The sequence below is a fragment of the Pseudopipra pipra genome, chromosome 2, assembly GCF_036250125.1.
Source record: "Pseudopipra pipra isolate bDixPip1 chromosome 2, bDixPip1.hap1, whole genome shotgun sequence".
In the NCBI taxonomy this organism is placed as follows: domain Eukaryota; kingdom Metazoa; phylum Chordata; class Aves; order Passeriformes; family Pipridae; genus Pseudopipra; species Pseudopipra pipra.
The window spans coordinates 34,562,606-34,588,822 of record NC_087550.1 but is presented as its reverse complement, the minus strand read 5'-3'; the positions used below and the strand labels follow the sequence as shown (position 1 = coordinate 34,588,822).

Genomic DNA, 26,217 nt, shown 5'->3' with positions numbered 1-26,217 from the left:
AGCGGTTCAGGTTTTTCTGCTCTCTCCCATCCTCATTTCACAATCAGTTCTCATTGCCACATACCTATCTCTGCAAGTCAGGGGATAGCCAGCAAAATCCCCAGTGAGGGCTACTTCACAGACTCATTTTCGTATAATTTTTGTTTCATAGAATCACAGAATATGCTGAGTTAGAAGGGACCCACAAGGTTCATCAACTCCTGGCCCTGCACAGGACCATCCCCAAGAGTCACACCATGTGCCTGAGAGTATCATCCAAATGCTTCTTGAACTCTGTCAGGCTTGGTGTTGTGACCACTTCCCTGGGGAGCCTGTTCCAGTGCCTGTTCCAGTTCATCCTCTGGGTGAAGAACCTTTTCCTAACATCCAACCTAAACCTCCCCTGACACAACTTCAGGCCATTTCCTTGGGTCCTGTCATTGGTCACATAACTCAAATCAGGATATTTTGAGCACCTGGCTTGGAAAACATTGACCATAATATTGCTGAAACCATCTTCAAGCCTGAAACCAGGGGAGAAAATGACTTCAAGATACCAGAGCTTCTAAAAGAAGATGAATTCTCAGATTAAAATATATGAAAATTTTAACTTTGTAGATAAATAAAGTAACATCTTTAAACACTTCTTCACATGAACTGTGGTTAATATTTAATTAAAAAAATTCTATTTACTTCAGCTTTCACTTAATTCTCTAATTTATCTCTTATAGGCAAGAGACGATAAAATCAAAGATACATTGTAACTTTAGTGCATTTTTCTATCATGTAAAGGTTCCCTTACTCAAAATTATTATTGAAAATAGGGGTTTTTTTAAGCTGACATGACATATGGCATTCTTTCAATGACTCTGCAGTCAATTAAGTATTTTTAATGAGTCTGCAGTGAAGTACTGAGATTGACAATGAAGTCTAAATCTGATTCTTATTTCTTTTGTCAACTGCCGTCTTAACAGCCTTGAAAAGGAAGTAATGTAAGAATGGCGTAGACCAGGATAATGGAAATAGGGGAATTTATTGTAGAAGTAGCTCAGTAGTAAAGACCTTCAGAGGTATTGAATTGACTTGCTGAAAAATAGTTTTATCTCAGGCACAGCTTAGCGTGTGATCTGATGCTGTTTAACTTCTTACTTACCCTTCACATGCACTTACAATCTAAGAATGTGTGGCATATGACAGCTGTGATGAAATCTCTTGCAGGGACCCCATGCAGCTCTTGAAATCTGACCCCGTGGATCCCCAGTTTCCAATGGCTGTGTGCATATGTGTTTATGTGAGCATGCATACAAGTCTACTCAATAGCATTTCTGTTCTTAATAATGCCATGGTCACCTATCCATTAAGTGCACCTCAAATCAGTATTTTTATTTTCACTAAAGATCCCTCATATTACTACTCTCAGCAGGCAGAATCAGAGTTAAGGCGGCACATAGAGCAGGGCAATTATTCACTGTTGTAAGTGAAATCCTTAAAAAAGCTGTGCATGCAAGCACAGCTCTTAGAAACACCTGTGTAGATCTTCCCTCTACCTCTTTTTTTCTATTTAAATAGCGCATGTTTTATATTTCATTTATCACATTCTGCCATCATTCTCACCCATAGGTAATATTCAAATCAACCAACCAATTATCTAGAATTCAAGTTACAAATAAATAATTATCTTGCAATTTCCGATCTTGCCTTGAAACTCTTGTTATTTTTCTACTGGAATCACAAGTTTAAGTTGTTTGTGATTTTTCCCATTTTTCTCTCCCTCCCTCAAACTAATGACTGCACTAACTTGCCTCAAGAATTATTGCAGAGAGAAACTGTTGGCCAGTGATATAGAGCTCAATTCTGTCTTCATTAGTGGTTCACTTGTTGAGCTGAGGAAAGACATTTCCTATCTGCATATCACTTTCTAGGAGCTCCTTCCCAGAGACACCAGAGGAGGTCAATTCACTATGCCTTAACTTTGTCCATCCAGTCTAAGTCAGTAATTGATGTTCCCTCTATAGCTGGTGAGAAAAGACTCATCAGCAAAGGCTGAATGACCTCAGAGAGAATTACATCTCTCACCTGAGAGACCTCGGGCAAGCAGCTTAGCCAAAGGCCACATCTAGTGAAAAAAAAATTACTTTTTTTTTGTTTGTATTTACATAGCTCTGTATTATAATTAAAAGAAAGTCCCTGTATGTGTCAAGAACTATAAACTTTTAAAATACAAATCATGAAAGACGGTCCCTAACACTCACTGAGAATTTTGTGCTGACAGTAGCCACAGCACCGGGGCAAGAAAATCCCTGATATGCTGTTGTCTCTTGTGATACTTAGCAATGCTACCATAACACCTGTCACTTTCTGTCAGACTTGCTGTCTTTCCTCAGCATGAGATTTTCAGAAGCAGGCGACAATCTCCACATCCTTTGGGAAACCTTCATCTCTTCGTATCATAGAATCAACCACAGAATCACAGAAACGTTTGGGTTGGAAAGGACCTTAAAGACCATCTAGTTCCAACCACTCTGCCATGGGCAGGAACACCTTCCACTAGATCAGGCTGCCCAGGGCCCCATACAACCTGCCCTTGAACACTTCCAGGGATGGTGCCTCAGATGGCTCTGAGCAACTTGTACCAGAGCCTCACCACTATTTCCTACTGCTGCTCTTTCTCCCTTGCTGAAGTTTTGCAAGCAGAGAACATGACACCAGAAATTCTCTCTTCAATTTTTTTCTTTAATTAAACACTGATGCAAATGCACCTTCAACTTACAGGATAGATTTGAAAGTTAGACTACTTAATTTTTTTCTCTTCAACAAATTCAAGAGTAGCTCTCCAGGAAACACCAGGAGAATATACTTTTAATTTCAACCCAAAACATTTTATTTGCTCAGTATTTTTACATAAATTACTGCAGAGAAAGGCTAAATTTTCGTATTCATGTTCTCTGAGGCCATAAGCTGAACACACAGGGATCATACAGAACCTATATTTTGTTATTAGTTTAAGCACATGAACATAGGTAATATTGACTATATTGTGGAATTTCATCCAGGTAATGAACTATTTTGTATTTTCAGTCGCCTCTATATGAAGTAATTCACCTGAAGGCAGAGAAAAGCAGGTTTCTAGTGGATTTCTGAATTCTAATATAATAAAACATTTTAAACTGTTTGGATAAAAATTATTTTTGTGGAGAGTCTTCAGCATCTTTAATAGACCAATCACCCAGAGACAGTTGCTAGATACCATAACAGTCTCTAACGTTGAAGTTGTGTAAGACACTATGAAGACTAGGACAGGCAGTAGCAATGAGATAGAACAGACATATTAACTGTAAGAAAAGAAGGAAAAAAATCTGACACTGAAGGTAACTAAAAAGCAAAACGACTAATAAACTTTGTCTTTGCAAAGTGCAAAAGTCAATAAGAAGAAAAAGAGAATACATTTTAAAATAGATAGAAATAAACATGAGCTTCTCAAGTCCTATGATGATTGAAATGATGTCACCATGAAAGAATTAAAATAGCAAAAGTATCGGTAAAATTTATTGCTTAGAAAGTAAAAATTGGAAGTAAACACAAACCTTCATTTTCACGAAATGCATTTTTTTTTCAGCTGAAAGGCACAATAAGAAATTGAAAGAAGAATGAGATTGAGAAAAGAACCACTGAAATGGGTTCAGAAATAATGCCGAGATTTTCTCTCATGCTGGTTCTAAAGTGAATTATCCCTGGGCTCCCCACTGCTCTCTCAGAAGCATACCCCTTTCAAAAAGGCCAGGACACAAATCCATACATGTCTTTGCCATTGAAAGAAGGTCTTGTTTTCTGAAAAAGCTGCCAGGGAAGGGCAAAACCACGGGAGAAAGGGATTTCATGTTAGTGAACTCTAAAACAAGGAAGAAAAGTGGGAAGAAATTGCAGCCCATATATAACAGCTAAATTAGCAGCTGCAAACATAACAGCTGTTGCAAAAAGAAAATCAACTCCTTATTTGAATTCTCAATAAGACTTATTAACGATTACCCTAACATAAGAGCAAAAAGTGGAAAATACTAAGCTTTAATTAATATATTGTCAAAGAAAAGTAGTTCATAATCTCCAGCATGAGGATTTAACAGATACACTTCTCCCGTGTGTATATAAATATAACTAAGCACAGAAGGCTACATATGAACAACAAAACCTAAACCTGCACTATAAAGGAAACTTAATGAAAGAACTACAGGAAAAAAAAACCCAACCACAAAACTTCATGTTTTTACATTAAAAATGAAAAGAAGAAAAGATGGATTTTTAAAGGAAATCATGCTTCCCTGCACAGTTTCCTACAGTTGACTTTGACAACTGTATATTCTTTAATGAAGAATATACTGTTCAAGGAAACTTAAAGCCTGTTGATAGAAACAAGAGCCAAATACGACTGAATGAAAAAATAAGCAGTTCAACTGAAACATTCATGAAAATGGGAAATGAGAAAGCTCTGGAGTCTGTAAGGAAACAGCAAATACAATCTAGCAGACAGGGATGACTACATTAAACACAAATGAATCTGCATAAAAATATTAAGAAAATATATCCAAAACCTGTTTCATGCATAGTGACATTTTTTGACATTTGAAAAAAAAAGATTAGAATTCTGCTTTTTATAAAATACTCAGTGTTGTATGGATTACACTGTGTAACTACTGGGAACATGATCTTAAAATTTAACAGGGGAATTAAAATGTAACCTTTTGTGTCTTAGGAGAAGCCAACTAAGGCTTGACTTTACAAAAAAATTTGTAATCCCTGGTGCTTCTTCAGCTGTGGCATCTGAAGAGCCCCCAAAATATCTATCTGTGCTAGGGAAATGCCCATGAACACAGGCAGAGTCACTTGGGGACTAGAGTTAATCTGCAGAAGAGTGGAAGCCTTGGCAAGGACAGCTCAGGCAAACAGAAATGCTGTGATGTGAGAAAATAATTTGAAAGTGGATCAGGGAGACTTTTAAACCATCCTCTTCATTTTAAATATGCTTTAGGGCTTTTTACTTGAAGTAAAGATAGCATGAAACTTGCAATGAGATTATAAACTTAAAGACTTTGTTCCAACAATGTAAAAATAAAAGCAGTATATTCTAAATAGTATGCAGCAACCAGAGGCAAAAAAACTACACCTAAGGTAAAGATCTTACATGGTCACACAAGTGGGTGCTATCTTGGCACTGCTGCGTTTGTCCTGAGGGTAGCAAAGTTGTATTTACTAGACGGAAAGAAATGCAGCAAATACCAATCTCAACACTTAACCCTGTATATTAAGTGCTGACATAACTTGGAGCACTCAAGGATTAGTTTAATTGCCAGGTATTAGTTTTGAACACACAAATATCATTTGGTACATTACATGAAGTTGTGCATTGCAGTCACACAGCCCTGTTAAACATCTTAATGTACATAGAAATCTCTGCAAAAAAGAGGCAATTTCTTGCTAAGTGAATTTCGGCATTTTTGTTGAAGCAAAATATGTTTAAATTATAAGGAGACTAATTTTGACAGCATCATCTGTCATACGATCCCTGGAAACATTCAAGGCCAGGTTGGATGGAGGCTCTAAGCAACCTTACCTAGGACAAGTATGGGAGGTATAGGCCTGGCATTTCATCAGCTAGAGAAAACAATTTACTATTCTTAACTCCTTAAAAAGCTTCATGGGTAAATAAGGAAACAGTAGAGCTAGAGATGGCACAGTAAAAAGAGGGGTAAAAAAAGCAGCTTTAATACTGCTATTTGAAGGAATCCTTATCTCCTGTATAGGAGAACTTTGGTGTATTATAAACTATTATCATCTGTTATCAATAAATCAGGATCTGAAATGAAAAATTCTCTGTTTTGGAATGATGCTTCTTCTCTTGTGGTATTAAGTAAAAAAAAGGTTTGAATACAAGGGGAAACAATATATTACCATAATGTTGAGCTTGCTTGTTTATATTACTCTATCTTTCTCAATTTTCCTAATTTAAAAAAGTGGACCAAGATTCTCAACAAAATTAGCTCACTGAACTTCAACAGAAAAATCTACAAAACATACCTCTAACATTTTTTTGCTTTTGTTAATCTTTATAGTGGTGGTATTTTCCACCTGAGGACAAGAAGAGGACTTTTCACCCCGCCTGATCAGTAGGACAGTATGTAGTGCAAGCACCTATGTGGTTGTCCTGTTCTTTCTCCTCTCCCTAACCTGCCGGCTACTGGTGGAAACTGGGTCCTCAGCATATGGGCCTTTGGTCAGATCCAGCTGGGCCGTTCCAATGTTCTTTAATATACATGCATGAAATGTAACCCTAATATCTCGCATTCTTTGACAATTGGATACAGTGGCTTCCAGATGAAAGTCAACTGCTGTAATGCAACTTTATCCAAGTAAGTAAGCTACATTGATTTTCAACAGTTGGGGAAAGGCACCTTTAACATGACTGTTCACATTTCAAAGAATAGAAGTAACCTAGATAAAGATGAATAAATACAATTATTTATTCTTTCCATATATTTTCTATCTTCCTAATCCCCACAGCACCTGGAAAGGTTAAATGTCTGAATCAGGAATTTATGTAACTGTTGCACCAAAACAGGAGACAAGTGTTTGTATTTTGAGGCAGGAACAGGGAATGAAAAGGGGGAAAGAGCTAAAAATTATCTATGACTTCAGAGACCTGTGAAAGTGACCCCTGGATTTTTTGTCTGATATTTTCAAAAGAGCAGATCTCATGCATCTGCAGGTCAGACAAATATGTAAGACAAGGAGTACGCTTTCATAAAAGCTGGGGCTGCTTATGAAAGTTAGGTCTGTTCCAATGCACTTTGGAGCCTCACAGATTCAGGAGCAAAAGAACTAAAGAGTGAATTTAGCGTCACAGCTATCAGATGTTTAGGTGCAGCTCTTCAAAAATTTCCTTAGCTAATGCCTGAAAGGACAGACACTGCCTATCACAGTGTCTCTCCCTCTCATACTCTTCCTGCAGCTAAAGCTCAGTTACTCACCTCATGACAGACACAGAGCACAGCCACCAAGCAGCAGCTAACTCAAAAAGTGATAAAGCAGAAACTCTCTCACTGTAATAACTTTTTAACCTCTTCAGTGTCAGATGCACTAATCAAACTCTAATCAATGAATGTTTTTCCTATATGCAAGCTAGTTAGAGAGCTAGTTAATTGGCTCACTTGAAAGATTTAAAGCACATGAAACTTCTAATCAGTTTAACAATTTTCCAGGGACTGTGGCGAGGCAATAGCTGCAGAGGTACTGCAATGCAGCACAGCTCAGCTTGCAGACCACTGGCACAGAACATTTTGCAAAAACCTCAGGGCTACACTTTACCCTTTCACGCTGCTGCAGGGGGGAAGGAATGTCAACATTTGAGACTAAAATAAAGCTTTTTAGCAGCTTCAGTATTCTGTCTGCTCCAATCCAAAGCTGTGTCTTTCAGGACAAGTTGTCACTATTTCAACTAAAGTTCACTTTCCTTGAAAAATATATTTCTTTTTAACTGACAAAATGGTTTTTTTCTTAACTCCTTCCATGCTGGACTATAATTTACAACTATTGCCATTAAAATCAAAATATGTTCTGAATAAAAACTCAGAAGTGTAAAATGTGTTTCCCTGTGTGATATATACATTCCCATTTTAATTTCTACTTAATTTTTTTATTAGGGACACACTGTTCCACCCTAAGACTATTTTCCAGGCTCAAGTTTTTATTTTGTACTGGCTTCATATCTGTACATGTTTTAAAGGAGAACTGAGAGTTGCTAAGCTGGAAGAAAAGTTAAAATGCTTCCAAGAATATTAAAAATTGGAGTGCAAAGCTAAATATAAATGATAGGTTCCTATTCTAATTCTGTTCTAAGTAGCTTTTGGTCCTCAAATTCTATTTAACTTAATATCAACCATGTGCAGAAGATCTGAGCTTTGTGTGGATATAAAAGGTTATCTTTCTGAAGCCTGCAAGGGCTAGTTAGTGTAGGCTGAGTATATCCATAAACCTCCATAGGAACTATATCCACAATGAAAATTAAGAGATCACGATGCTTAACTTTACTTGATCTCCATTCACACAGTACATGTGTACATAATATACAGCACCCAAGTTATTTTCAATTTTTAAAATAAAAGTAAGGAATCACTCAAAAAGCCCAGAGTTATGGCTGCTTTTCCTAAATACATACTGCTGAGTTCTGATTTTTTAATTTTTTTATGATTTGTTTTCTTCTTGCTCTTAATATTTTTTCCATAATTTTGTTCATGGAATTTGCATTTCTGTTGGGATTTTCATACTTCTGTCTTCTCTTCTATTTCTCAGAGATATGAGGGAAACAAAGGTTGTGAGTGTAAATGAGGAAAACAGAGACTGAAGAGCAAAAGAACTGAGGAGCTGGTTCTTCATTTTTTATACTATCCCTTTTATTTCCACTCCTTCGCATGAAATCACCTCTTGTATCTTCTATTCTCTCTTTGTTCACACTATCTGTGCTCTTTTACAGAATTTTCACTAAGACTATTTTCTTCTGAGGGACAGGCACCATGGTTCAGCTGAGCACCATCAGCAACCACAGGTCTGACAGCATTTAAAAAAAATGTGATGCTATTCTGTCTTATCTGAGCTCATCTCTGCATGTGCATATTACAGACAGGATGAGAAAATGAAGTGCCATAATATCGAGGGGAAAATCTATTTGATGGCAAGCACTAGGGTTTTTTTTGCAGGAGTTACCATTCTCATGAGATTTGCTGTGAAATCTCTACATATAAATGTGAGGGGAGATCATACGAGGCTTAGATGAACTTCTGTTAGAAACAGGAAGGGGACATTTAAACTTTGAAAGTTGTTTCTACGCTATTTACCTAATTTTCTTTCCACAGCATAGCATGATATTTGGTTTTGGAGAAAGTGCCAAGACAAATGTGCTGTAAGCTTTTCTTTACTGCATAAAAACTAAATTACTGGACCATAAGCTTTTTCTACTCACAATTTTAATTACTAAACATTGGCTGGGTAATAGTATAGACTGGCACTTATATCATCATTGCTTAATACCTGAAATAGCAATAGCTAAAGGTTTCATTGAAAGTTTTTGTTTGCAACAACATCTAAAGGCTGGAAATAATCTGGAAAAGATAAAAACATGTACTGGTAATATTTGTAGTGGCTGTTCTTGGATGTCCCCAAAAAACCTGAAGTTGTAGTAGCAACAGCTCAGACCTTCCAGTGTGAAAATGGAAGAATCAAGCTACAGGCCTACTTCACTTATGTATTTTATAAGTTTTAGAAGTGTTTTAAAGTGAGAAGCCCCTGTGAGAAGCAAAGGTGTACAGTTTTAAGACTCTATTTTATGACAATGTTCCAATATATGCAAAAAGAGGAGATACAGTAAATACAAAATTGGGTATAAATTTCAAAGAAAGGACAAAAGGAGTTCTGCAACACCTTTAGAATAAAAGAAGTATTTATCCTTTTATGGAGTGTGTTTGTCTTTTGGTGTGACCTGTAAATCCCTAAATAATTCTCTCTGAGGGTTACTTAAATAATTATTTAGAAATTGATTCATCTTTTTTTTTGCTGTTACACACTTTTTAATAAAGAGATATTAATTTCACATCTGATTTATACAGTTTGCATTAACCAGCACCTCAGATTAAAATTAAATACTTCAGCAGTAAGATAACACATGCTAGACAACTACTGAGCATACTGTCACTACCTTTAAAGATTCCATCATTTACTATAAAAAGGCTGACTTTTGGGCCCTGTTCTTCACAAGCTTCACTCTGTGTGTTTTGAGCTATGTGGCTGAAACAGAAAATTGGCTTTGCTTTACTAACAAGAAGTCAGGCAGTCGGGACTAGTCTGCCCTCAACAGGGTTTTTGGTGAAGGGAGGAATGTCAGAGGAAAAATGGAATAAATATGCAATATAATAGTTGATGGATTTCATCAGCATCATTTGAATTGCATGTTCACCAAAACTGAATCTGACACAGTATAAAGCTTCTAAAATGTAGAGTAAAAGTATGTCTACTAAAATTATAATGGGAAAAAGCTGTCAAGCACTGTACTTTTTTGTGTATTAACAATGTCATAGAACAACTGTGAAATGCCAGTGATAGTTACAAGTGCTCAGACACCATGGTGATAATTGCAGTATAAAATCACCAGACAGCAAACAAGACTGCTGGAACTAATAGGAACATGGTTTCATTCAGAATCCAGTGCCGATAGCTATCTGTAATGGAATTGCTTTTCAATACTTTTTCTTTGAAATAACTCTGATTGTTACTTAAGCATTTTGATATTAATATGTTCAATTTATTTAAATAAAGATAGACACTTTAAATTTCATTTGCTCTTATCTGTGCATTTCTTAGTATTGCCTAATTTATTCTGTTTGGTGACTCAAGTGCAGATAAACTAATAAATGGATGCTCGATTCCAGATCCGAAGCACAATTGTACATTTGACTAAAATAGCAGCTGTTTTTCTCATTGTGTGCTATCATCACGATACAGAGAAACAAAAGAAAGTATTATATGGGATAAATTCTGGCAGTACTAATTCACCTTCCCTGAAAGAAACCTGACTGGATGAGCATGTTATTAAAGCTATTGTTTCACCTGAGGCCTACATGTGTCCTAGGGTGGGCACAATCAGGCAGAATCAACAGCTTATGTTAGCAGGTCATAGCAGGACTTGTGAATTGAGCTAGAATTTTTTACTGAAAACCGATAACACGACGCCAGCAAGTTTTCACAGATACTTGTACTTGCTGAATTAATCTGGCAAGACTTCCAAAGTAACAATGACTGCAGAGGAAAACCATCTTTAGTTCCCATTAGAAAGTAATATTCATCTCACAAATTCCTTGAGAACCTCAGATAGTCATTTGAGTCACTGCTCATGGACAGCAAGAAGGAGTTCTGCCCTTTAATTCTGGACTCCAAATCAATCAGTGACTACTTCTTTCCACTAAAACTAGCTTAATCACTAGAAAGCTAAATATTAGACAGGAAAATTTGGATGAGATACATCCCACCTTCAATAACTGACATTTTGCTCAATTTCCTGTTGATGCTTTTATTTAGAAAGCTGTCATTTTCTCTAATAAGTACTTGTTATCCAGATATAATTGCCCTGAAGGTACAAGGAAACTGTCATCCAAAAGTAATAGTGGGAAGCTCTCTACATTCTGCAGGAAGCATTTATCTTTTGCTTCAGTCAGATTACAATTAATGTCCTGTTACCTTGTGTTTCTGTTCTTTCTTAAACTATATTTTGCACTACCTGTCTCCAGGAGGAGAATAGAAGAGAACATAAAATAAGCACTAACGAGAATATAATGATTAACAAGTGTTGATTATTGTCTTATTATATCCACATTTAAAGATAGCTCTTATAGTTGCATAAAATACTTCTAAAAGCCAATTCTGTGACAAAAATAATTCTATTTCCTTTGGACAGAATTGTCACATTAATTTTCATTCCAGACGACTGCTGATGATAGCTGGGAAACTCACTGTCTACAACAGCCTCATCCTGTTAAAGGAGTGGCTTCAAAGCATTTGTCTTTTACCATATGTCTTTAAGTCTGTTATTTTACTTACCCTCTGGCTGGTATTGTGCTATGATTGTTACCGTCTGCCCGGCTCCTTTGAGTGCAGCTGCAGCCTGCTCGTGGGTAGCACCTCGAAGATCAATACCGTTCACCTACAGATGCAAGGAAAAAAACAGGTCTGAGTAGTTCAACATTAGACAGAAAGACAGAAGTGGGGTTTTTCTGTAAATATCTAGCAGATGTAAAGGCCAGATTGCCCAGATGCAACAGCAAAAGTACAAAATCACAAACGATGGGATGATATTACCTATGACTGCCCATGAAGATATGCACTAGTACCATACACACCATAGTTTCACTATGCTTATCCATGCATATTCTTTGACCACTATTTTTGGGGGTTTCCTGCTCCACTGAGTTAATATTTTTTGTTATCTCTTCATCAATCAATATCATTTAACATACAAGTTCAAAAGATAAATTTTCCGTGGTGCTTGAAGGACACTGTAGAATACTGCGAGCAAGGAAATCGCTCCTTCAGCCAAACTCTGCAAGCCCAGTCAGTAGCATCAGGGAAACCTGGAGGTATATAGAGCTTGTCTAACAAAAGCTGCTGGTTGGAGAACTTTCAGAGCAAAAATGCCATCTACTATTTTCTGTTAATGCAACTGCTCCTACTATTGCCTAGAAATATCCCCATATCTTGCACATGAGAGCAATAAAGTTATCAGATACAGCTTCCCCAAAACTGCCTGTTCAACATTCACAGATCTTTCCATAGGGTTCTGTTTTCCTAATAATTTTTTGCTGCATAAGCAATGGAAGTGGAACAAAGTAGAACAAAGTAGGTAATACACCCCTAAAACTCGGGTGCAGTTTCAGAACTCTGATTTGTATTTGTGATGTTATATGTTTTGTTGGCAGTATCCCAAGGAAGAGATAGAATTCATATACAGAATTATTAACTGCTCCAATAACTTGAATCTTGCTTTCCACTGAGAATGTTACTGTCTGGCTATACTGAAGTGTGTGAGATTTCCTTTATTTATTTATGTATTTATTTATTTATGTATTTATCTGTCCTTCTTCTCACTTCTACAGGTTTCCACTTCATAACGTTTTAGTGAAGAACAGGAAACCTTTGCCATGTGACAAACTCAGCAGGACAGAAATCCATTTCTGTTTGTTCAAGAAAATAAAAAAAGAAAGGAAATAAAGGTCAAGGAAGGAAAGCGAACCATGCCAAAGGTTTAACAGGCAAAACATCAAAACACAAGACCCAAAATATTGCAACTATTCGTATCTATCAACTACTGTCAGAAGATGGCTAAGCCTATATTGAAAACATGGGGTTTATTTTATTTAAATTTTAACAACTTTTTAAGGCTTACAAAAATAAATCTGATTCCATAGAACTTTACAAATAACAGCTATGAAGTCTGCTATGAATACATTCATTTTGATCCATAACATTTAGAAACTGGCCCATCTTAATTTGATTCTTTCTTTATATTTAAGAGAATGTGATGTTTTGGGAACACAGTTATTATTTACCATAGAATCACAAGAGTCATAGAATAGTTTGGGTTCTTTAAAGGCCCTCTGCTAGGAGTAGGGACATCTTAAACTAAATCACACTGCTCAGATCCCCCACCAATCTGACCTTAAATGTTTCCAGGCATGGGGCATCCAACACTGGGTAACCTGTGCCAGTGTCTCACCACCCTCATCACAAAAAGTTTCCTGCATATTTGCATGACAAAATCTAGTCCTTACTAGTATGTGAAAGACATTTAGACCATTACTCTTAGAAAAACTAATTTGTGTTAGCAATAATATTAAGCCCAGGCAATTAAGCCACAGTTTCTGATCCAGCAGACTACATGATACTGTAGAACTGTTGACTGTACACAGAAATTCTAAGCGTAGGACAAATATAATATAATAAACATCATAATTTGTCTATACACAAGAGTCCTCAGTTGTCCCATCTCCATGTTTGAAAGCAATGGCTGTTTTAGTGGTTGGAGGAAACTTTAAAAAAAAAGAGCCAAACGTTCAAAAGCTTTCATCAAAGTTGTGCACATAAACCCCTGGGAAAAACTCACTGAAATTCAGTCAAGGAATGTAGCCCCTTAGAGGGCAATAATTAAGTGAATTCTAAAAGAACAAAGAAGACAATCAGAGCTTTCGTAGTCATAAAATCTATTTTTATGTACAACAGTGAAAATACCTAAAGAGGAAGATTATGTCAATTAGAAGGTAGTTTGCAACCTCTGTGGAGAATACCAGCTTCCTGAAAGGAACACAGTTTAGGCTACTGCTCTAGAAAAAAAAGGTGCTGTGCCCTATTTTTACTCAGTGATGGTGCTATGACACTTGATACTGTACTGCATTGGGCACAGATGTACCAGCACTACAATTACTCAGTAACTCAGCACTATATTCACAGTTTTGTGGAAGTTTGAACAGAATCCTTAAATTTAGGAAGCATGGTGTCTATATCATGCCATAAAGGAAACATCAGCCTTGATTCAGTGTCTCTGAATAAGAAAATTTTGAAACCATGGAACCTTTCCTTTAATAGAGAGCTTAGTTTTTATCTATGTGCTTTTCCCATTCATAACTGGAGTTTGAGAGAGTCCCAAGAAAGAAGAAGAAAAGCTTAAAGAACACTCCTGAGTTCCTGAGCCCCCCCTCCCATCTCCTGGGTTTGGGAGATGTATATAGGTGATGTCACCCAGACAGCATTAGAAAGTTCCAAGAAAAAAAAAAGATTAATTTTGTTTAGGCTTAAGCCTGAAGACTGCAGTCTTCAGAACACAAACCTTTCTTAAGCAATGTGGGGAAACACTGTGGTCTGCAAGAGTTGTGTTAATAGTACAGAAGCTTTAAAAATCATTAATATATGCCAATTATCTCTCTATAGATAAAAGGTGACGATGTATGAAAGAATAAGGAAATCACATGCTTATTCTCCTTCTCCTCTGAGAAACAATAGTTCTATGTATATGTGAGCTAATAAGTAAAATTCTAATAATGCATCAAGACTATAAATATAAGACAGGAATTTCACTGAAGTTGTTACGTAAACATTTTTCACTTTTCCACAGAAAACCAAGAAGCCCCTGAAATAGCAGCTGGCTACTTTCTGCCCTCAGCACCTTTGTTCTAGATGAAATGATTGCCTAAGGTGCAAACACAACACATCGTAGTGAATGAATTTCTCTGAAATTAATTTCACTTTTCTGTTGAGACATAGTTGGGGATGGACACTTGAGGAGGACTTACAGATCTGAGTGGCTGAAATCAAAAAAGCAAGAAAAGAAATGTCAGAGAGAAAAATAACACATAAATTCTATCTTTTGCAAGTTTTATCTAGATGATAACCAAGCTAGACAAACCAGACTAAGTAATATCGAACAGATAAATGACGTGACTACATTAGGTTGTCAAAACAGTGATCTCTCTCTTGAAGATGCAGAGCTGAAGAAAAAACTCAAATAATCATTGCCAAATAGGTATGCAGAAGTCTGTTTACATGTTATTTTGCTCACCAACAGTGACAGATTCTCACTGTAGAATAATAGGTGTTAAATTTAGAAATTACTTATAACCTACTCTGACTTTGTAAAGAACAAGAAGAGTGGATGCTATCTTGATTTCTGGGTATCTTTTCCCAATATTTAAAAGCATATTCATGTAGCAACATTAATTCTTGATGAAATGCACCATTAATTTATATGTTTTAATCAAGTTTTTACCATTGGAGCAAAATGAACAAGAATTCTCAAAGAATAAAACAAATAATACTCTGTCTTGCCTCTTCCTCCAAACCAATGTCTTATTATAGTGTCCTATAATAATGTGTGCAGTGATATTATTTCACTGCAAATTGTTAAATCTGATTTCAATTACTGCTTTCAATTAATTTAAGATAATTTATATTATGAATAATCAATAAAAGGACATAAAAAAAAACCTACAGAAAAAGTTGCAAGTGTGGACAGAAAAGTTTAATATATATCAAAGGTGGGGATTTTTTTTGTTGCTGTTTGTTTGTTGGGTTTTTTTGTTTTGTTTGTTTGTTTTCCTTTTTTTTTTTCCTATTATAAATGGGCTCACTTCCCTTAAGAAGGATTATACAATAAGCAAAGTAGCTGTTCTGAGCTTGAGTGCACAGCCCTGATGTCCTGGCCCAGAATGAACTTGACTGCACAATTTCTGATGCTTAACTTCAAAATGAATTTGACATAATGGAAATAAGAAGAGCCTGCAGCTTATACAGATGTCTGTCTCTTCTGCATGCTGTGGTAAAAAGGAGTTCCAAAGCTTACAAACAAAGAGAAGAGCTGTAGTTGAAAAATAGTCAAAACTAAACTAAGATGGAGAAAAAGACGCAACTATAGTTCACAGTAATTGCACTAATTGCCTTTGCATTCATTGACTCAAAATAAAGCATGACCTACTTCAGTTATACTGAATCACAGTTGAAATGAAAGATAAGATTTACTTTTGCATAGATCAAACTTTTCTAAAATTGGAAGAGTTATACTTCCTTTAAAACATTTGAGTAGCCTATACTAGCACAAATTAGTTGTATCCTAAATGGACTTGCTACAGTCTGATTGTCTTCCATTGGAATGTGAGCATGATTTGTATGTAGGTCAAATAGAGGGTGGCAGAAATATTTGGTTTATTTAGCAACTTCTGTATTCAATCCACCTTATTTTGTGGTTGTACAGTGATTAAATAAACACTTGGAATGTCTTGTTGAGTTGGAAAAGGAAGGAAAAACACCTCCCTTCCCTGGGGAGGAAACATAAAGGATTTCTTTTCATTTATTCTTTCAGTTGTCACTGACATAGGATGATGCTTTTATACAGGAAATTAAATGGTGAAGAAAACATATTTTTTTACCCTGGAACAAACTATAGAGCAGAGTTTTCAAATTGTGTCCAAATTCTTTTATTTGTTGAACTCATAAAATAAGAGCTTTTGACACTTGAAAAAGCAAACAGAAGTCTGAATAAAGACAACCATTTACCACCAGAATTCCCACTGTTTGCATTAGGAGAAGATACAAAGAACACTATTTATCTGCCTTAACTTTGCCCATCAACTTGAGTATTCTCAAGCATATTAATAAGAGATGAGAGGAATGCTGAGCCATGTTCTCCAGCAGTCCTGCTTGGTCATTGGAAATGGAATACAGAGTATCAACCCCTAGGTGATGAAAGCATGGTCTTCCAGCAAGACAAGGAACACTGGAAAAATGGACATTAGGGATGATCTCCCCTGGACATGTCTGAGGAAGACCTTCCTCACAAGCAGGTGGCATAATCATTCTACACAACAGTCCACACAACTCTTGACAACTGATACAGTCCACCAAAAAGTACAATAATTCTAAGAAACAAGGGCATGTCGCCAAAGTACAGCCCTTGAGCAACGATCTTCAGCTAAGACAGACCAGCTTTGTGCAAAACGAATGCCACATATCCAGCCTGAGGCCAAGGCTCTGCCTGGTGCTGCTGGAAGAGCTGTGGAAGTAGTGCAGACTCCGTGCCACGGACACTCCAGGACATATCTGCGGGAGTGGCACCCAGCAGGCAGAAATGCCAATATGGGAGAGTCTTGCTGCTGAAGAAAGTGTTAAGAAATGGAAAGAAAGGGGAAATGCACAGGGGACTAGAGTCTTCACTCTCCAGTTTAGCTTCTGTTAAATTTTCAGGCTTGCTTTATTGCTTTTCTCTCACTTTTCTCACTTATCCTGATCTGTTCTGTGCCTACCCTTTCTTCTGGTTAGTTAGAACTGTTAGAACTGCAGCACACAGAAGCACAGCAGTTTTCTCTTTCTGAACTCTACTGAAAACACAGTGTTGTGGCTTATCTGCTCTTCTCCATACCCAGCATCCTCATTCTCTCTTTTCATGGGCCAGCAATTTCAGTGACCTTTTCAATTTTCCTTGTCTGGCTACCTTAGAGTTATGATTTTTGCCTCTAGTAAGCTGGTCTTTATGCTCCGATGAGCTGGATGTTCTAGAGGCAAACTCTTCTCTCTGTGGAAAACAAGAACCACTGTGGGGGTACAACCTACATCATGCCTTTTACTGCCAGGAACTTTAATAAGGCAGCTAAACCAAAAGAAAGAGTTATCAAAGTAGTTTTGAAGCAGAAAGAAAATATTATGTTATTGAAGATGTGTCTTGCACACACTCTCATTTACAGTAGGAACCAACAAGTTTTACGACTCACCAGACCACATGAATCATTCCAAATGGTACCTATTAAGCCTTTAACCATAGGCAAAGACTTACAGAAACTGTACAGAAACTCTTCTGTTACAAGATCTGCTTCCCATGTAATTGTAGCTTTTGTGAATGATGCCAGATTAACAAACTTTGAGACTGAAATAATTTCCCTGAAGAGTTCACTGCAGTGACAGTTTAAGAGACATTTCCCCTCAGTTCCATCAGAATTTCTTAAAACTACCTTTAATAAATAAAACTAGTTTAAGAAATAAATGACAGCTTTTGAAAAGGACACATAGGTTCACTGAATGTACATGAAACTTATTTCATTTGGGTCACTAAATAGCTATGAGCTTGTTCAATTACCAACTTGAACTGGATGTGATCCAGCAACTACAAGGTGATCAATGGCATTTTGTCACATACTAAATGGTAAAGTCTAGACAGAGGCACATGTTTTTTTTGCATATAAAGCCAACTAGTATTACCAATGAAAAATACCTGTTGGAGTAGTGTACTCACTAATAACCAAGACCAATATTTATTAACTAATTTTAAAATAAATATAAATATTATTTTTCATTAGTTTCATATATGAAACACTCATCCATCAAAAAAAATATACTTAGTAAGTAAGAATATTCATTATTGTTAAAATGGAGAGGTCATAATTAGCTCTTAAATTAAAATCTAATTGCTGCTTTTTTATCTTCCCTTCTCCTGCATGGTCACTCAAACAACATTATATTTCTGGTACCATCTAATTTCATGTATCTCATGACAGTGTCATTTTTTCAAGCCTTCATATATTCCATCTCCTTTGCAGTTCCTGCTCTCTTCCTCCTTGGAATTGATAAAATACCTAACTGTCCCTCCTCTCTCCTACAGCTTTTACTTTACATGACTGTTACTTCCATGTACTTTCCTGCCTTTTTGAAATATTCCTCTTCCTCCCTAATTCTGTTTTCAGCATTTGGATTTCCTTGTCTCCTGTTCTCATCTGGAGTAATTTAGACAGTTCCCTATTAGTAGCATTTATTTCATATACCTTGGTTTCACGCAGCTCTAAAAGGTATTTTTCCTTCCAGTGTATGGATATGGCTAAACCAGCATTGCTCAGTTTTGCTCATAACACTGCAGGGTTCTTGCTTCACATTTGAATTTCAAAGGGTGGTATAAGCAAAAGTAATGATTGAAATTCTCCTACTTCTGAAATGAGGTAAAGGTTTCCATTTTAACAAGTTCCTTATACCTCAGAGATGATAAGAACTTAATTTCAGCTGAAGTCAATAAACAATGGGTACTCGGGAACTGAAATAAAAAGGTAAAACAATTTCAGAAGCTGCCTAGAGACAGAAGGACATTGGTGGTTTATCTGAACCCGAGCACTGAGTTAGTGGTGAATTCAAAAACTGACATCCCTGCCTTGATGTCTGCTTGATAGGTTTTTACATATTTTCACATGCAGAGAATATGGCATTGTGGCCTGTGAGAGGTGAGATGGCCACGGCTTGTGCCACGCCAAATCTATACTGAATTCAACCCAGGGGCCATGAGACAATGAATATGGCTGAAAATAGGCTGAGAGCTGTGTCACCAGGTGAAGGAGCTGTGGGAAAAAGTGAAGAGGCTACATAGCACTCAAGCAAACGAGCAAGAGAGAGATCGATTATTTTTGGAGATGGTACAGCCTCAAGACTCTTGTAGTGGAGAAGCAGGTGGACTCAGAACCCTGCTGGGTAATTAGTCAAAGGACCGTTAGTCAAGAGTCTGTTAAAGATGAAGGCTGGACGCTGGTCACTGCATATACCGGGAGAGTGGTTCCTCCTCCTCAGAATCGGATAAGTAGCAGTGGCACCTTCTACACCAGATATGAGGCTCTGGAACTAGAACCTCAGGCAAGCCAGGATATATGTACAGACTGGGGAATGGATGCTGGAAAGCAGTGCCATGGAAAGGGACTTGGGGTCCTAGTTAAGAGCAAGTTGAATTTGAGTCAGCAGTACCCTGGCAGCCAGGAGGGGCAATGGTGTCCTGGGGGACATCAGGCAAAGCATCACCAGCTGGTCAACAGAGGGGATTGTCCCGCTCTGCTCTGCACTGGTGAGGCCTCCCTTGAACATTGTGTGCAATTTTGGGCACTACAATATAAGAAAGATATTAACCTATTAGAGAGCATCCAAAGGAAGGCAACAACCATGGTGAAGGGCCTTGAGGGGAAACCGTATGAGGAGGAACTTAGGTCACTTGGTCTGTTCAGCCTGGAGAAGAGGAGACTGAGAGGAGACCTCATCCCAGTCTACACCTTCCTCATGAGAGGAGGAGGAGGGCCAGACACTGATCTCTTCTCTGTGGTGACCAGTTGACAGGACCCAAGGATATGGCCTGAAGTTGTGTTAGAGGAGGTTTAGGTTTGATATTAGGAAAAGGTTCTTCACCCAGAGGGTGGGTGGGCACTGGAACTCCCCAGGGAAGTGATCACAGCACCAAGCCTGACAGAGTTCAAGAAGCATTTGAATGATACTCTCAGGCACATGGTGTGACTCTTGGGGAGGGTTCTATGCAGGGCCAGGAGTTGGGCTGCATGATTCTTGTGGGTCCCTTTCAACTCAGCATATTCTCTGATTCTGTGACCCTGTGACTTATTGGAGTCTTCAGCTCTAGATAAAGAAAGTGTTCAGAGCTCACATTTTGTATTAAAACTCCTTGAATCACAACATTCATAGTTTATTTGTGGCTCTGCAGATAAGGATTATACGACACAGATACTTTGAATAGACAATGTTTTGCACTCTCAGATAAACCATGCTTTTTATAAACAGTGGAAAGGAAATAGCTTTTGTATTCTTTAAGTGATTTTGCCTTTGGTATTGTTCTGGTGGTTTGCTTGTTCAGATACAGGGCATATCTATCTTATATTTTTTTCCAAGGGATCTAGAAATTCTCCTCCAACAGATTATTGCAGATATCCCTCCAATATCCTATTTAATGGATGGCCAATTTCTATTGCTTTGCAGCTCATGTCATATGATAATTTTTTTAATCACTCAGAAACCCAAAACTGACTGGGTAGTAGAGCAGAATGATTCCTGGAGTCTAGTTTATTTGAGTACAAGGCAAAGGTCCAGCCTGGAGCGAATCTCTGAATGAATAAAGCTCAGAGATTGTAGCCAATTTGTCCAGCAGTAGCAGTTTGGCTTTCAATTTTTTGTTTTGAGGCTGGCAGTAAGGCGACACTGAGGGGTGTAAAGCTCATTCCAAGTCTTCAGTGTATCAGATGTGACATAATTCTGTTTGACAGTGTTAAACCAAAATTTGCCAAGTCAGAATGTTTAAACTCAGTGTAAATTCCTCTTTAAACTATAAGGAACTGAAGAGCAAGCAGTCTGGCATCAGATCATTTCTACTCACTTAGGCAATTGTAAAATGAATGTTTTAGAGACAACTGATGATTTCATCACAGCAAAAATACGCATCCCCTTAGTCTAGGCCAATTTACTAGCTTTGCATGACACAGAACTGACAGGTCTGATAGCTAGCATTTTTGGGCAAAAAAGACATATCCTATTTATGAGAACTGCTAGTATAATTTATTTTCTGATTATTATAATTTATAATTTATTAACTTCTGATCGTTAATTTAGGAACCAGTTACTGAATCAAGGTAATTGTTATGTTATGTTATGGATTGCAGAAAAATAGGGGTGAGGGTGGTAGGGAGAGAGAAATCCATCCAGAAGACAAATTTCTAGATTGAGACAAAAGGAAGCTCTACTCACCAATGTATACAGAATTCCAGAACATGCAGTGGTAATTTTTTTCCCTAGAAGCTCCATTAAGCTTGTATTTTTGAAAGCAATCTATTTGATTTTGAAGTTGTAAAGTGGCAAGTCTATGAGCTTCTATGGCAATGCAAACCAGTTGCCCTGATTACAAAATAAGTGCATCATATTTGAGGGCTGAATATGTCTAAGTTCCACTTCCAGCCATCAGATCATGTATGTTTACCAATAACATTGAAAACCAGTTTCCTAACAGGTCCCTTTTCCAAGGGTGAGTATTTCCAGATGATAGTGTTAACATGGATATAGATCATTAAAATGGATTTTTACTGTCAAGTAGGATGCTAGGGCTTTCCTGACATAAGTTCTAAACTCCAAGGCTTCATGGGAAAAGAGACTTTGTTTTTTTTTAAAGACCCATTTCTTTAAATATAAAAAAGAGAGGGTTTTCAAAAGCATAAATTTGTGTTTGCACTCAGCTTCTCTTCATTGGGTGTTCAGTGGCCTTCTGTACCTCTAAATATCTCCTCTTGTACAGGGAAGCTTCATAAGTGATTCAGTTTTGTGGAAAGTTTTTGGTTCATTATGTAATGAACATATGTCTGCATGCATTTAAAGAGGTGAAACTAAGTTTATGTCTAAAGGTAGAGAGCGCTGTGCACCCAGATGATCCCATATAAACATAAAAAGGTTGAGGTTTCTGAGAGAACTATTACCATTTCTAACATCCTCAAATCCGAGAATTCCCAATGTTGTCAGCAATGTCTGAACTTGTATTATCCAGCTGGTGTGCCCTAGATCTTCCCATGAGATCCTGCCACTACAACATCTTTGCTTTTCTCTAGTTTTCTCTGTGTTTTTGGGGAATTTGTATGAAAATGTTGATAGGCAGCTTACAGGGGCAGAAAGTTTGTGGTAAAATGACATTTATGGCTTCTTCTCCAGCCCTGTGGCTGCTGTTCTTTCAGAAGGAAAATTATATTTTACAATTTATTCTTGCAAAATTCGTTGGGATTATTACTTCTCCTTCTGTTTTCTAAGTATTTGCAAATAGATTGATTATTTCTTCTGGAGGCTTTCCCGGAAAATTGGGCAAACTTCTCTATACTCCCAAATATTCCTTCAGTTCTGGAATAAAATTATGAATGGTCTGCATTCCATAAGTATACAAGGACTGTTTTCAATAGCGAATTTGTTTAAGTTTTTATTTGGGTTTGCCTTAGTCCACTCTAAAGACTTTTCCTCGGTTCCTCATAACTGCCTTAATTGGATGATAGTGCATCCGTCTTTTTTTAAAGACAAAACAAAAAAAAATGCATTGAAGGTTTGAACTTTCATGGTCACACTTTTAAATAGTCTTTCTTCCAACTCTTTGCAAAATTAATTTATTGTTTGTTTTTCTGTTGTCATCAAACATTTTCTTGCTACCTTTTCTAATTCCTGAAATTTACAATCCACTTTACATCTTGCCCTAGTAAATTTTCCCCAAATTTTACCTAACATACATTTTTAGGACCTGGGTTGTTATAGTCACAGTGATTAAATCAGCTTTAAGTTTTTCAATTACTTTTTCACTTTTTGATTATTTGAGTTTCACCACTGTGAATGCTGAGCAAACTGCTTTCGAAGTTCATGTTACTGCCTCATTTCCTTTCAGCACAAAATCATAAACTTTGCCACTACATTATTTTGTTACTCAAAGGCAAGTTGTGTTTCATTGTTTCATTCTCCCATTTTTAGGCTGTTCTTCCTTACTGGTTAGAATAAAATTTGAGATTATCTGATCTACACTTCTTTTTTTCCATATTATCCACCAAAAAGATTCATGAATGTTTGGTCAGTTTGGACAGAATCTATTTTAATAAAGGGAATCATGTCAAATTCTCTATAACCAGTGAAAAGAAATATAATTTTTTACCGCAAAATGGTCATCTGACCCATGTAAAATGTCTACTTTAGGGCAAGGTAAGTTGTACTCAGAAGTGGCTACATCTTTCCATTAGCTACAGAGGGGGCCTAAAGGACTCTGTGCTTCCCAGCATGAGCAAAGTCTGAATTTAGATTAATCCACTCTGTGCTTCTAAGGAGCTTAATCTAGCCGTCCTAATTGGTGTCATCCCATTAACATATGACAACATCTTTACTCTCAGCTCATTTTCTCTCTAGAGATTTTCTTTTTACAAATCTGTCATAGTTATCAACTACCATTCAGTATTGATCCTTTAGATATGTTTAGCAACAAATTCTTGCTTAATTTTCAAACAAATTCTATCTCTTTAAAATTAGAGTCCAGGCATTGGTCTCTCCCTTTAAATCACTGCACTGATTATATACTAATATTCTCAATATATACCATACAGTGTTCTACACATTACTACAAAGCTAGTTAACATAGCAAATGTATTGACTAAAAACATTGCTCGAGTCTTTATAGGCAATTACAGCTAAAGGCCACAGGATCTGACAGTCTGTCCTATGCCAGAGGACAGAGTCATACAGCACTCACATCACCACAGGGAAGTAAGCATCCTAATGATATAGTCAGTGCCTCTGCAAATAATATTGCAAAGGGAGTATATGTTACAATCCTAACACCATTACATAAGGGTGTCAAACTGATGCTCCATGGAGAAAAGATTCCAGGTCCTATAGAGATGTTTCAAAACATTTTCCAAGCCATCTGCATTTTGGAAAAAAGAACTAAGCAGAAATAAGTGTTTTAAGTGTTCATAAGGGATAGCAAACATGTCACAAAAAATGACAGCAGGACGATGCACAGATGCAAACAAAATCTGATCAATATAAGAGAACACCTTCCTCTACAAGGGACAACCTTGTATAAAAGATCAGAGACAATATTGAAGTGAGATGCACAACTACTGGTGTTGCAAACTAAGCATATATAAAGTCATGTACCAGTGACAGAAAACCCCACAAAGTATCTTCTCTAGCCCTTTCCCAATACATAGTTGTTTCATTCTCAGAAAGTTGCAAGGAAAAAATATAGTGTCTTTCCCCATATATAAATGCATCCTGATACTACATTTGATCAACAGGAACATCATACAGAATGGCTTTGTTTCATCTGTTCATTCATCTATTTAAGGTTAAATGAGAGGGGAAATTGAAGTATTAAGAGAGTATTATGTGTCTCTTTGCAGTGCAGCCTGTTCTTTTCTACTCTTTCCTGTTGCTGTTAAGCAATTAACCATCAGGAAACTTGTTTTATTCCCTTAAGATAAACTGTGGATGCACTGCTTGGGAGCAGTCATCTTGTTCCAGAGCAAGCAGGCTACTTTTTCTCTTGATTCTACTTTCAGGCTACAAGTCACGCTGCATCCAGCCATTGTGAACCACAAGGCATAAAGCATTTCTACAGCAGAATGAAATAAAACTGATACTGCTTTTATGATCCTCAATTTTATTTTACTTTTATTTGTGATTAAGCAAGCACAGTGTTAGATGAAAAAGCAAATATATATTAAAAGGGCATACACATGAAATAAGAGATTCAATTTAAGACACCTAAATATAGATATGAATTCATGTGGTATATAAGCTTAAAGTCAACACAGATAACAAAGCTTCCAGAGCAATTCAGCTTGCTCTACACAGCTCACAGTTGGCCAGCTGAACTGTTCTCTAGCTTCCACTGATTTTAGTGGCAACCAGATACTCAGCAAACATGATGTCTAAATTTAAGTATCTTAGTCTGAGGTTTGATCTTTTCCAAAGACCTAAAATTCAGTAATTTCAAAAGTTAAGATTCAAGTGTTAATACCTGCTGTTAACTGCTTATGGCTATTAATTCACCTCAATTCTCTCATTTGTATACAATTTCACCTTGATGCAGCCTTATGGAAAATTATAAAACTGTTTGAAAAGTAATTTTGGCATAGGAATTTGAGGAGAAACACGCACTAATTATTTGTGTGAAATTGTAAATCTGAATTTTGCTGCTGAATTTGCATGTGTAAACTAATTCTCTGTGCTTCAGGTCCTGTACCTATTGATAAAGTTTCTCACTTGGCACTGAAAGTGCTTTGAAAGATTTGAGTTTAGACACCTAAAAGAAGGAGTTATATTTTATCATGATTTTGATTTGAGATTGTGAGGCAAAAAATGATGTGGCAATTTTTCTTTGAGAAGGACCATATTGCTTCTCCTGCCTTCCCAGGAACTTCCCCTAAAAATTGCAGTGTATTCACTACGTGCCTCTTTCCTAAAATTATAACATTTGTAGTGCTTTCTCTCGGAGTGTTTGTACAATTATGGCCATTTTATGCATATGGCTCATGGAAATAATTTGTTCTCATGCAGGTGACTTTAACTAACCAACACTGGATTCCCATTGGTGTTTTAATAGGCAATATATTCCTTAGCACTGGAACTTAAAACTGCAAGAATGGCATCAGGGAACATTACATTTTATTTGTATTGAAGACTGCATTTTCCCAACAGATGGAGAACTTGGGGTTAGATCCGAGTTCAAGCAGCCTCTAAGTCTAGACTTGGCTCAGACTTCTAAAATTATTTTAAACAGATCATTTAACATACTGGCACCTCATTTCCACTGCTCTAAATTGAAATAAATTCTTCCACTAATATTCTGAACTT

General features: G+C 36.9%; 1 protein-coding gene across 34 annotated transcripts in view; it reads right to left on the bottom strand.

Moving 5' to 3' along the window:
* DLG2 (discs large MAGUK scaffold protein 2) overlaps window positions 1-26,217 on the bottom strand; it is a 998,134-nt gene that overhangs the window by 192,941 nt on the left and 778,976 nt on the right. For all 34 annotated transcript variants that reach the window (XM_064644938.1, XM_064644939.1, XM_064644940.1 and 31 more), the window contains one exon: window positions 11,614-11,716. In XM_064644938.1, coding sequence (XP_064501008.1) covers window positions 11,614-11,716 — 103 coding nt within the window. The remainder of the gene's footprint in view (window positions 1-11,613; window positions 11,717-26,217) is intronic.